Here is a 13,458-nt window from a genome sequence, read left to right as displayed (position 1 = left end):
GCACCATGGATGGACCTAGATGATTTTCATACTAAGTGAGCCAGACAGACAAACATAGCCTATTGTTTATATGTGAGATCTCAAATATGATACAAATGAACTTATTTGCAAAACTGAAATAGAATCCGAGACATAGAAAACACATTTAGGGTTACCAGAGGAAAAAGGAGGGGGATAAATGAGGAGTTTGGGATCAGCAGATGATACACATTACTATATATAAAACACAAACAACAAGGACATAGTGTATAGCACAGGCAACCACACTCAGTATTGTGTAATAACCTATAAGGGAAAAGCACCTGAAAAAGAATATACGTACATACATTTTTTGGTATATATATGTAAATATATACATGCACACACATATACACATGCACACATATGGGCTTCCCTCAGCTGGTAAAGAATCCACCTGCAATGAGGGAGACCTGGGTTCAAGATCCCTGGAAGAGGGCAAGGCAACCCACTCCAGTATTCTGGCCTGGAGAATCCCCGTGGACAGGGCAGTCTGGTGGGCTGCAGTCCACAGGGTCACAGAGTCAGACACAACCGAGTAACTAAGCACATACATGCATACATACATACATACGTGTGTATGATGGCATCGCTTTAACTAAGCACATACACGCATACATACATACATATGTGTGTATGATCACATCGCTTTAACTAAGCACATACATACATACATACGTGTGTATGATCACATCGCTTTGCCATACACCTGAAACTAACAGACACTGTAAGTCAACAATACTCCAATGTTTAAAAATAAAGAGACTTCCCTGGTGGTCAGTTGAGATTCCGCACTTCCACTGGAGAGGATGCGAGTTCGATCCCTGGTTGGGGAATTAAGATCCTGCATGATGGGGCCAAAAAGGTTAAATAAATAGACCTGCTTTGGACACAGGGCACTCTGCCCCATACTCTGTGACGACCTATAAGGGCGGAGAGCTGGGGGAGGGAGCAGGTATACATGTGTGTGTGGCTGGTTCCCTTTGCTGAACAACAGAGGATAACACAGCCTTGTCGATCAACTACTCTCCAATAAAGATTTAAAAAAATAATAAATAGTCAAAGAAGGAACCTGGAGGGTAGAAGACTAGGGGATTTCCAAACTCCTACCATTTCCTTTAGCGATTCTCTATGGGTTTGGGGCAGTACCAATACTCACTTCTTATTACTTATAACTCAGCTCGTTTTACACATGGGGAGTCTAAGAGCTGAGACCCGCTCCCATACATCCTGACTATACAGTTACTATTACATGGGCTCCTCTGTGACAGTTCCCATGTGTGCCATTTAGCATGACTTAGTCTAAGACAGCTATTTTCCTTGAACTCTTGATTGGCCTGTCAGTTTCCTCAAGGGAATTCTACCTAGCTAGATTTTAATCTCTCTGAATTGTGACCTCGACTATAAAAGTCTTAGGTGAGATTTTAATGGCCAAGATTTAACTAAATTTAATAGATACACCAGTGGGTATTCCAATTATATACACCATTAAGGGCTTGATGTGAGGCTTTAAGAAATTACTATTGAAAAAAAAAAACAACATAGTCCATGTGCAATGCAATTTACCAGTGGGGAAGATTTCAACGTCTTGGAAAAGTTTCATATAAAAGGGAAGCTAGAAAAATGAACAGTCAGATTCAACACACTTCAAAGGAAGCTTGAGATCTGGGGGACTGTCTGCTCTCAAACAGGTAAAATGCTTTGTATTTCTAGCACTTTTGTTTAGACTGCATGCTATTGTCTGTCTATAGGGCATTTTATACCCTAAGGGCTTAAGGCCAGGTGTGGTGTCTAAAGAAGACTTGACCTTCCGGGTCCTTGTCACCTCCAGCCACAGAGCTCCAGCCCACGGGGAACTGCAAAAGCTCATCAACCAATATTTGATTCTGTCTTTAGCTTCTTCCCCACCAATGGAAATTTAATCTGTGAGAATTCCACATGTCATCAGATGGCTCAAGGCTGCCGTGGCCAGGGAGGCAGCTGGTCTGGGACTCGGAGCTTTGGAAAGTGTGAGGTCCTCTCTCACGCTCACAGATGGTCCAGTCGGCGGTCATGTGGAAGACCAGAAGACACACACTCAGCAAAATGCAATTAGCGCTGTAGGGTAACCACTTCATGTCAAGCAACTGTTATCAGCCAGAGACTTCTAGTCGGAGCCACTTTTCAGAGCAGATGGCCCAATTTTCTTTATCTCAGGAAAGAATCTCAATCACAGGGGGAGAAAGTACTAAGGCAAAAAGTGAATTTGATAAAGGAGGAATCCTGAGGTTTGGATAACCAAATAAAAAATAAAAATCAGAAGAGTTTAGTTCTGAAAAGTACTAACTAACTAACTACAACATGTTAGTTTAAGGGACTGGCTTTGTGTCCAAGGCAAGAAAGTACCTGTATGTGAAAACTAGATCACTCCCGCTTTCGTCTTCTGCCGGGTGAGTGACCCCAGTGTTAGGCTTTTCGCCAAAGAGGTCTTTGCTTAACCCAGTCTGGGTCTATTTTTATCACTGTGCTGATACTCCTCAGAATGGAGCCGATTCCCAAACTTCTAGCTGGACTAATCCTGCTGACTCTCTGTGTGGTGGGTTGCTCTGGTCAACACTGGTCCTATGGGCTGCGCCCTGGAGGAAAGAGAAATGCTGAGAACGTGATTGATTCTTTCCAAGAGGTAAGTCCCTCTCAACTTCAAAATAAGACATGCCTTATGTGATCCAATTGAAGGATTCTAAAATCCTCTATGTGCCCAAGTGTGCTACGAATTCTTCCCCCTGACCCAGGTATTCCTGGGGAGATAAGGCACTTTCCAAGTCAAGTCCCATTCCTGCTTTAATTCAGACAGAGACCAATGGAACAAAAAACAGGAATGATTCCAGAGGAGCTATACTCTAAGGATACAGAATTGCCGAAAGACCTAGAAACAATAAGGCTTCCCAGGTGGCTTCGTGGTAAAGAACCATCTGCCTGCAATGCAGGAGACCTGGGTTCCATCTCTGGGTCAGGAAGATCCCCTGGAGGAGGAAATGGCAACCCACTCCAGTGTTCTTGCCTGGAGAATCCTATGGACAGAGGAGCCTGGCGGGCTGCAGTCCATGGTGTTGCAAAGAGGCGGACACAACTGAGTGACTGAGCACAGCACAGTATGAAATAAAGAAGCCCAGAATCCTCTCCACAGACTATTTGCGAAGCGATTCTCTATTAACTATGACATAGTTAGTACAAACTAGAAAATTAGATCAATCCTAGTCATAACAATAAGCTCTTGTATATTTTTGTACACTGTCTCCTTGTGAGGTTCAAACTACTTCATCCTCATCACCTCTAGGGAGAAAAATATTCTCTCTCCTTACTATGGCCTCCAGAGCCGCACCCCAATCTATAAAAGTGTCTGGCAGCATCCCATAAAAAATTTTTTTAAAATCCTACATGTTGCATGGTGCAGCCAGAAAAAAAACAACAACAACACATTTTTTAAAAAGAGAATTGAAAAAAATAAAGTCCCCATCCCAAATCTCAAGTTTCTCAGTCCCACAGTCCCCTGACTTCACCTTCCACACACAGTTTTTTGTGAAATGAAAAATCCCATTTCATTTCTTTACCTCCATCTCTAATAATCTTTTTTCGCAGATAGCCAAAGAGGTCGATCAGCCAGTGGAACCTAAGCGCTGCGGGTGCATTGTTCACCAGTCCCATTCTCCTCTGAGGGACCTGAAAGAAGCTCTGGTGAGTTACCATGTTGACAACATGGAGCGTTAGAGATGGATGGGTCCTGGGTACCACCTCCTGGGTCATCCTCTTAGGACAACTCCCTCTCAGCCACGGCAGGGCTTACCTTCCTGACAGCCTGAATTCCTCTTGTACTGGGTCCTTGTCATTTCTTAACACCCCTTTTCAGTGGTTACACAGTACTAATGGCTGGAACCTTTTTTCCTTTTTTCTTAAATTGAAATCTCTTTGCAAACTGTGTCCACTAATCTCAGCTCTGGCCTTAGGAATACCTGACAAATCTCTTTCCACAGCTATATGTGCTTCAGGTATATTCATCAAACTCTCTAGATCATTCTTCTCTAGGCTAATCCACACTTCTCCACTGAATTCTTCAAGAGTTCTTGGTATAACACGGTTTTCCCTGGGAAATGTAGAAATAAAAAATAGTGCGCTACAGAATTTTCTTTTTCTTTGGAATAAAAAATCCCCAACTGATCAATTTACAATTCAGAGCCACAGATTTGATTTCTGGTTTTCTGATTGCACAAACCAGTTTCCAAATTCCCACCCTAAACGGGAATCTACTAACTCAATGTAGGTTTTTTATTTTTTAAAATGTATAATGAGACTTGAATATAGAAATTGAATCCTGAATTCAATATTGATATTCTCTGAGCAATGTGGTCCACTTATTTGCAGCAGTTAGAAGGCATTACAGGCTTTCCTGGTGGCTCAGATGGTGAAGAATCTGTCTGCAGTGTGGGAGAACTGGGTTCAATCCCTGGGTTGGGAAGATCCCCTGGAGGAGGGCATGGCTACCCACTCCAGTATTCTTGCCTGGAGAATTCTATGGAGAAAGCATTACAGTTCATTTTCAGTTATGCCCAGGCACAGAGAAAGCCTGAATACATCCCACCTGCAGATGAATGACAGGAAGAAGAAAAAGGGGACAGGGACTTCTCTGGTGGTCCAGTGGCGAGGGCTCCATGACCAAATGCAGGGGGCCCGGGTCCAACCCTGGTCAGAGAACTGGATCCCACATGCCGCAACTAAGGCCAGGTGCAACCAAATAAATTTTTTAAATAAATCACTAAAATGTAAAAACCACTCTTTTTAAAAAAAAAGTGGACAAATATCTTTATTTCCTTTTTTTCCAATCCTACTTACCTCATGATAAAATAAAAGCAAGCTGTGACATTTTCTGAATACGACACTAGAAAGACAGAACTGAGGCAAAGACTGGATTAATAATAGACGAACAAGTCAAAAGACAAATTTGTCTTTCACCTCTGTCCTCACACCCCATACTTAGAAACAAGGTATTAATAGATCTTATGTTTATTTGATTTATAAAGTATGATTCAGCTCTCTAGCACTTTTTAATGTGAAGGAAAAAATGGATTATTTAAATATCAATATTTTAAAAAAATTTAAATGTCCAAAACAATGATACTCAGCTCAGAAAATCAACTTTGATATATTTATTATTGACTTATTTTCCAGGAAAGTCTGATTGAAGAGGAAACTGGGCAGATGAAGATATAAATCCACAGGACCAGAAAAACTGATAACACTGAAGTATAATTCTGATTTTGAAATCTGTGACCCATTTAACATCTGTAAATTGTGTGAATTTCAGAAATTCTTACACCAGGTTGCATGGATTTCATGATGGAAGTGCTTGTATTGGGAATAAAATGGCATAAATGTTAAGTCTTTCTCTAACTCAGAACTCTGGTGTGGGAGGGACATGGTAAGCCTCCATGCATACTAGTGTGTTAAGTCGTTGTATTCCTGTTCAGCTCTTTGTGACCTTATGGACTATAGCCCACCAGGCTCCTCTGTCCATAGGATTATCCAGGCAAGAATACTGGAGTGGGTTGCCAGGCCCTCCTCCAGGGGATCTTTCTGACTCGGATCGAACAAGCATCTCTTATGTCTCCTGCACTGGCAGGCAGGTTTTTTTACCACTAGTGTCACCTTGGAGGGGGTGCTCCTAAACACTGAAAATGTGTTAGGGTGCTCCTAAAAGCATGGGGAGGTGGAGGTCCAGAGAGGAGGAGATCACACAAAGGCAACGTTATTGTTGCCGCAAGGAATCCCATGGCTCCCTTCCTTCTCCACTCCCACTACCACCCTGCACTCAGAGGACAATTGCTCTAAGCCCAATACCAATTCAGTCCAGTTTTCTATGGCGTGAAAGCTTTCTCCCTGACCTACAGAAGTAAGATGGGGCCAAGGCCAAAGTTTCCCCACTCCCCTCCAGGTTGTCTCCAATCCATTTGTAAGTTAACCAGAGCCTGAGAGAGGCCTTGGGGAAAGGAGGCCTCGCTGGGCTCCTGGCCCAATGATCCTTTAGGCTCCATTTGGTTCCTCTAGGTTCATCAGAGCAAGAGGTGCATAATGAAGTTTGGACCAAGCCCTAAAAATAATACTGTTCCCCTGCCTGATCTTTCTGATTCTCTTCAGAAACATGGATTATAGTCAGTTGAAGACAGGTGTCAGGTGTTCCCGCGTCCCCTGGTCAAACAGCACCGGCACCATTCATTCTCCAGAATGGGCTAGGTATAACAGATGCATAAATATTTTCATTAACCCTTGGAACAGCCTTGTAAAGTGGATGTTATTACTTCCCTTTAAAATGAGGAAATGAGAGAGAACGAGATGGAGGAGGAGTAGGTGGACGTGGAGTACATCTCTCTCCATGGATACATCAGGAATACACCTTCAGACACAGAAGTGCCTGCAGAACACCAGCTTAGAGCGGACAGGAGTACCTGACCAGTGGAAACGAATATATAAAACCACACAAACCTCAGTAGGAACTAGGGAGATAAACAGGAGTGTTTGTAGGACTGGACCCACCCTCGGTGGGTGGGGGAACTGAAGCAGGGGTCTGATACCTACATGGGAGCAATTGTCTGCATCAGAGGAGAAATATTTAAGGTTGAGTGTGAAACAGCTGATCTGTGGCAGCCTAAATGGAATGAGAATCAGACAGTCCTTGCTGCAGCCATACATACCCCAGAGGGCGCAGCAGCTGGGAGCTGGAGTTTAGGGATTGTGGAGCAATCCTAGGGTGAGGGCTGCTGTTGACTGCGGAGAGACAGATGTGGAGGAAAGCCAGGCAGCGATGGAAGCAAGGCGATACTGCTCAGTCATGCATAGCGGGTGGAGCCATCTCCATAGCCTCTCTCCCCCCACACGCCAGCATCAGTAGCTGAACAATAGAGAGGCTGGCCCATCAAACTCCTGACACGCTGAACTACAGAGTAGGGACCCACCCAGGGTGCCCCTTGAAGTGCCTGACGCACCGATCTACAGAGTAGGACCCCAGCTAGGGGGCCCTTCTATGTGCCTGATGTGCCAAACAACAGAGAAGGACCCCAGTCACAGAAGCCCTCTAAATGCCTGAATGGGCAAAGTTACGGAGAAAGACTGGCCAAAGAGACCTTCTAATCGCCAGCTACAAGAGGCTTGAAAAAAAAGACTCTGATAGGGCCATAACTCCTGTGGTGGAGGACTTCCCTGGTGGCTCAGATGATAAAGTGTCTGCTTATAATGCTGGAGACCCGGGTTCCATCCCTGGGTCAGGAAGATCCCCTGGAGAAGGAAATGGCAACCCACTCCAGTACTCTTGCCTGGAGAATCCCATGGATGGAGGAGTCTGGTGGGCTACAGTCCACCGGGTCACAAAGAGTAGGACACAACTGAGCGACTTCACTTTCAGGAAGTCCGTGCCCCTGCACACTGGTGCCCCCAGGGTCCCCCCAAGCCAAGCAGCTGCGCCACCTTCATGCTCAACTGGGCAGAGTTGCCACAGGCAAAAAGTCTTGTGCCTCTTCGGTAGGGTCCAACTGTTTTCAACCCTGTAGACTGTGGCCTGCCAGGCTTCTCTGTCAGGGAAGGGAGTTCTCCAGTCAAGAATACAGGAGTGTATTGGCCAATATTGGTTGCCATACCCTTCTCAGTTCAGTTCAGTTGCTCAGTCATGTCTGTCTCTTTGCGACCCCATGAACCACAGCATGCCAGGCCTCCCTGCCCATCACCAACTCCCGGAGTCCACCCAAACCCATGTCCATCAAGTTGGTGATGCTATCCAACCATCTTATCCTCTGTCATCCCCTTCTCCTCCTGCCCTCAATCTTCCCCAGCATCAGGGTCTTTTCCAAAGAATCAGCTCTTTGCATCAGGTGGCCAAAGTATTGGAGTTTCAGCTTCAACATCAGTCCTTCCAAAGAACACCCAGGACTGATCTCCTTTAGGATGGACTGGTGGGATCTCCTTGCAGTCCAATGGACTCTCAAGAGTCTTCTCCAATACCACAGTTCAAAAGCATCAATTCTTCGGTGCTCAGCTTTCTTTATAGTCCAACTCTCACATCCATACATGACCACTGGAAAAACCATAGCCTTGACTAGACAGACCTTTGTTGACAAAGTAATGTCTCTGCTTTTTAATATGCTATCTAGGTTGGTCATAACTTTCCTTCCAAGGAGTAAGCGTCTTTTAATTTCATGGCTGCAATCACCATCTGCAGTGATTTTGGAGCTCAAAAAAGTAAAGTCTGACACTGTTTCCCCATCTATTTGCCATGAAGTGTGATGGGACTGGATGCCATGATCTTAGTTTTCTGAATGTTGAGTTTTAAGCCAACTTTTTCACTCTCCTCTTTCACTTTCATCAAGAGACTCTTTAGTTCTTCTTCACTTTCTGTCATTAGGGTGATGTCATCTGCATATCTGATGTTATTGATATTTCTCCCCGCAATCTTGAGTCCAGCTTGTGCTTCCTCCAGCCCAGCGTTTCTCATGATGTACTCTGCATATAAGTTAAATAAGCAGGGTGACAATATACAGCCTTAACGTACTCCTTTTTCTATTTGGAACCAGTCTGTTGTTCTATGTCCAGTTCTTACTGTTGCTTCCTGACCTGCATACAGGTTTCTCAAGAGGCAGGTCAGGTGGTCTGGTATTCTCATCTCTTTCAGAATTTTCCACAGTTTATTGTGATCCACACAGTCAAAGGCTTTGGCATAGTCAATAAAGCAGAAATAGAGGTTTTTCTGGAACTCTCTTGCTTTTTCAATGATCCAGTGGACATTGGTGATTTGCTCTCTGGTTCCACTGCCTTTTCTAAAACCAGCTTGAACATCTGGAAGTTCATGGTTCATGTATTGCTGAAGCCTGGCTTGGAGAATTTTAACCATCACCTTACTAGCGTGTGAGATGAGTGCATCTAGAGCACTATATTTCCTGCTGCCCTAGGCGCCAACTCCCCCGAGTACCTGGTGTGGATAGAACCTCTGCGACACAAGCAGCTGCACCACCTCCACACCTGCCCCTCACAGGCACAAACCAAAGTCCTCCGGGGAAGCCTCAGGAGCAAACTCCTGATGATCCACATGCAGAGGTGAAAATAAAACCACAAGTGAAACCCAGGGGCAGTGTGACGAAGGACGAAGACCCCAAACCTTCCCACCAACTGTACAAGCTGCAGATTGAATCCACATCATCAACTAGGCAGACTCTGTGTCTATGGAATATATAGAAGGTCACTGAGAGCTCCCACAAAAGAAAATGCACTAGCTCTGATAGCTGTGGACACTGGAAGCCAGAAAACACACTAATAGGACTAGATTAAAATCTGAGCTGCCCCCACAGCAGGTCCAGAGATCAGCAGAGTGTTAGCAGGCATCCTAGGGAGGTGAGGTGGACTGTGACTTCCAGCAAGGTAAATGACTGACAGCAGTAACTCAAGGAAAACATTTATTATCCTGACGTTTTGACTTGTTCTATAGATTCTTTTGGATTCTTTTTTCCTTCCCCCTGCCCCGCCCCCCCGCCCCACCTGTAGCTGTCAATTTTATTGGCACTATGAAATCTAATTAAGCTTTTGAGTTTTTAAATTTTTTTCTCAGTCATATTTTTTAATTGTTGTTATAAACCTCTCCCTCCACACTGGCCTTTTGCAGTTCTGTGGAGTTTTCCTTTTTTAATTTTAATTTTTTAAAAAACTATTATTTTTTCTATTTATTCATTTTCTGAATAAATGTTAAGTGTATATAAATGTATGTAAGTGTATACTCAGTTTGTGCTTTAGTTGGTTTTGTTCTGGTAGATATAATTTTTGGTTTCCTTTTTTTGCTGGGTCAATCTATTGTACTTTTTTGTTGGGCTGTTATGATTTTGCTTATGGGTGTATATGTATATGTGTATATTCAGTCACACATTTTATTGTTGCTATAAACCTCTGCATCTACATTTGGCTTTCGCAGTTCTGTGGAATTTTCCTATCTTTTGTTTTTCCTTTCTTTTTCGGTTTTTTCCCCCTCTTTTTTATAATTTTAATTTTTAATTTTTTAAACCTATTACTTTTTTCTACATTTATTCCTTTGTTTGCCTTTCCTTCTGCTCTTTTCCCCGTGCAGTTAATCTCTAATGTATATAAATCTCCTGCATTTACCTCTATTTAACTTTTCATATCTATTCTTTCTTTGCTTTCTTTCCTTTCCCCTCAACGTATTTGTTAGTTTTGTTTTCATTGCTTTATTCCCCACTTAGCACCTTACTTTAGTTTTGTTTTCCAGTTTGTGCTTTACTTAGTTTTGTCCTTAACTGTTAAATATAATTTTTGATTTCCTTTGTTCACCGGGTCAATGTATTGTACTTTATTTTTGTTGGACTGTTTTGATTTTGCTCATGGGTGTATATTCCATTATGTTAATTATTATTTGCCTGATTTTGTAAATGCCATTTGTCTGGGGATCATCTTTGGTTTCTCATTTTTGGATATTTGTTTCAATCTCACTTAACACCATAACAACCCACTTGTGGAATCTTCATTCCTGATCAGAGATCAAGCCCTGAGCCTTTGGAGTCGGAGCACTGACTCCAAGACACCAGACCACCAGAGAACTAACTCTAGGGAACATCAAATAGTGAGAACTCACACAAAGGGAACCACTTGAAAGCAAGACCCAGCATCACCCAACCACCAGTAGCACCCTGTGTAGGACGCCTCATCTAAACAACAAACAAAACAAAAATACAAACCCAATCTTCAGCAGACAGGATTACCACCTCATTCAGCCTTGACCATCAGAGGAAAAACAAACAAAAACTCAGCACAAATCTCACCCCATAAGAAGTTTACACAAGCCACTGGACCAAACTTAGGAGGGCAGGAACCAAAAGGAAGGAAGACTTCAACCTTGAAGCTTGGGAAAAGGAGACTTCAAACACAATAAGTCAAAAAAATATATAATGAAAAGGCAGAGAAACACTACACAAACGAAGGAACAAACTAGAAATACAGAAGTCCAACTAAATGAAGAGGAAATAGGCAAACTACCTGAAAAAGAATTCAGAATAATGATAGTAAAGATGATCAAAAACCTTGAAAACAAAATGGAGACAAGAATCAATTAAGGAAGACCGAGAAGAATTAAAGAATAAACATGGAGAGACAAACAACACAATTACTGAAATTAAAAATACTCTAGAAGGAATCAAAAGCAGAATATCTGAAGAAGAACGAATCAGTGAGATGGAAGATAAAATGGTGGAAATAACTTCTGAAGAGCAGAATAAAGTAGAAAGAATGAAAAGAGCAGAGGATAGTCTCAGAGACCTCCAAGACAATATCAAATGCACAAACATTCAAATTATAGGGGTCCCGGAAGAAGAAGAGAAAAAGAAAGGGTATGAGAAAATTTTTGAAAAGATTATAGTTGAAAATTTCCCCAACATGGGAAAGGAAACAGTCAATTGAGTCCAAGAGGCACAGAGTCCCATACAGGATAAACCCAAGGAGAAACATGCCAAGACACATATTAATCAAACTAACAAAGACTAAACACAAAAAAAATAATATTAAAAGCAGCAACGGAGAAGCAATAAGTGCAAGGGAAACCTCATATGCTTAACAGCTGATCTTTCAGCAGAAACTCTGCAGGCCATAAGGGAATGGCAGGATCTATTTAAAGTACCAAAAGGGGAAAACCTACAACACCAAGATTACTGTACGTGGCAAGGATCTCATTCAAAATTGATGGAGAAATAAAAAACTTTCCAGACAAGCAAAAGTTAAGAGAATTCACTAGCATCAAATCAGCTTTACAACAAATGTTAAACGGACTTATATAGTAAAGAAATACAAGAAAAGAAAAAAGATCTACAAAATCAACCCCAAACAATTAAGAAATACAGAAGTATTTACCTTACATCAATAATTACCTTAATGGATTAAATGCTTAAACAAAAAGACACAGACTGGCTTAATGGATACAAAAACAAGACCCATATATAGCTGTCTACAAGAAACCCACTTCAGTCCTCAAGACACATATAGACTGAAAGTGAGAGGAAGGAAAAATATATTCCATGCAAATGGGAAGCAAAAGGAAGCTGGAGTAGCAATCTCATATCAGACAAAATAGACATTAAAATAAAAATGAGATAAGGAAGAGATAAGGAAGGACACTACATAATGATGAAAGAGGAAGACATAACAATTGTAAATATCTATGCACCCAACACAGGAGCACCTCAATACATAAGATGAACACTAACAGACATAAAAGGAGAAGTGGACAATAACACAATAATAGTAGGAGACTTTAACACCCCACTCACACCAATGTAGAGATCATCAAAACAGAAAATTAATAAGGAAACATAAGTCTTAAGTGATACTTTAGACGAGATGGATCTCACTGATATCTTCAGGACATTCCATCCAAATGCAGAAGAATACACCTTCTTCTCAAGTGCACATGGAACATTCTCCAGGATAGACCACATCTTGGGTCACAAATCAAACCTCAGTAAATTTACGAAAATTGAAATATCAAGCATCTTCTCTGACCACAATGCTATGAGACTAGATATCAATTATAAGAAAGAAAAGTTTAAGAAACACAAACACATGGAGATTCAACAACACATTTCTAAATAACCAACAAGTTACTGAAGAAATCAAAAGGGAAATCAAAACATCTCTAAAAACAAATGACAATGAAAACAGGACAACTCAAAACCTATGGGATGTGGCAAAAGCAGTCCTAGGAGGGAAGTTTATAGCAATACAATCCTACCTCAGGAAACAAGAAAAACATCGAATAGAAAACCTAACTTTACACCTAAAACAACTGGAAAAAGAACAACAACAACAACAACAACAAAAAGCCCCACCAAAATTAGTAGAAGGAAAGAAATCATAAAGATTCAAGCATAAATAAATGAAAAAGAAATGAAAGATAAATAAAACTAAAAGCTAGTTCTTTGAGAAGATAAACAAAATTGACAAACCTTTAGCCAGACTCATCAAGAAAAAAAGAGAGAAGAATCAAATTAACAAAATTAGAAATGAAAAAGGAGAGGTTACAACAGACAATGCGGAATTACAAGGGTTATAAGAGACTGTTATGAACAACTATATGGCAACAAAATGGATAACCTGGGAGAAATGGACAGAATCTTAGAAAAGTTCAATCTTCCAAGACTGAACCAGGAAGAAATAGAAATTATGAACAACCCAATTACAAGCACTGAAATTGAAGCTGTGATCAAAAATCTCTGAAAAAACAAAAGCCCAGGACCAGATAACTTCACAGGAGAATTCTATCAAACATTTAGACAAGAGCTAATCCCGATCCTTCTAAAACTCTTTCAAAAAATTGCAGAGGAAGGATCACTTCCAAACTCATTCTACAAGGCCACCGTCACCCTGATACCAAAA

At 41.7% G+C, this 13,458-nt stretch overlaps 1 protein-coding gene across 1 annotated transcript; it reads left to right on the top strand.

The window, feature by feature from the left end:
• The first annotated feature begins 1,595 nt into the window (after positions 1-1,595).
• Positions 1,596-5,430, top strand: GNRH1 (gonadotropin releasing hormone 1). The gene is made up of 3 exons (XM_043453578.1): positions 1,596-2,680; positions 3,637-3,732; positions 5,221-5,430. The coding sequence occupies exons 1-3, from the start codon at positions 2,540-2,542 to the stop codon at positions 5,260-5,262; spliced, it is 279 nt and encodes a 92-aa protein (XP_043309513.1). The 5' UTR covers positions 1,596-2,539; the 3' UTR covers positions 5,263-5,430.
• The last annotated feature ends 8,028 nt before the right edge of the window (positions 5,431-13,458 follow it).

The sequence above is a fragment of the Cervus canadensis genome, chromosome 30 (assembly GCF_019320065.1).
Source record: "Cervus canadensis isolate Bull #8, Minnesota chromosome 30, ASM1932006v1, whole genome shotgun sequence".
Lineage (NCBI taxonomy): Eukaryota > Metazoa > Chordata > Mammalia > Artiodactyla > Cervidae > Cervus > Cervus canadensis.
The sequence above is the reverse complement of the archived record's forward strand: the minus strand, read 5'-3'. Positions and strand labels throughout refer to the sequence as shown.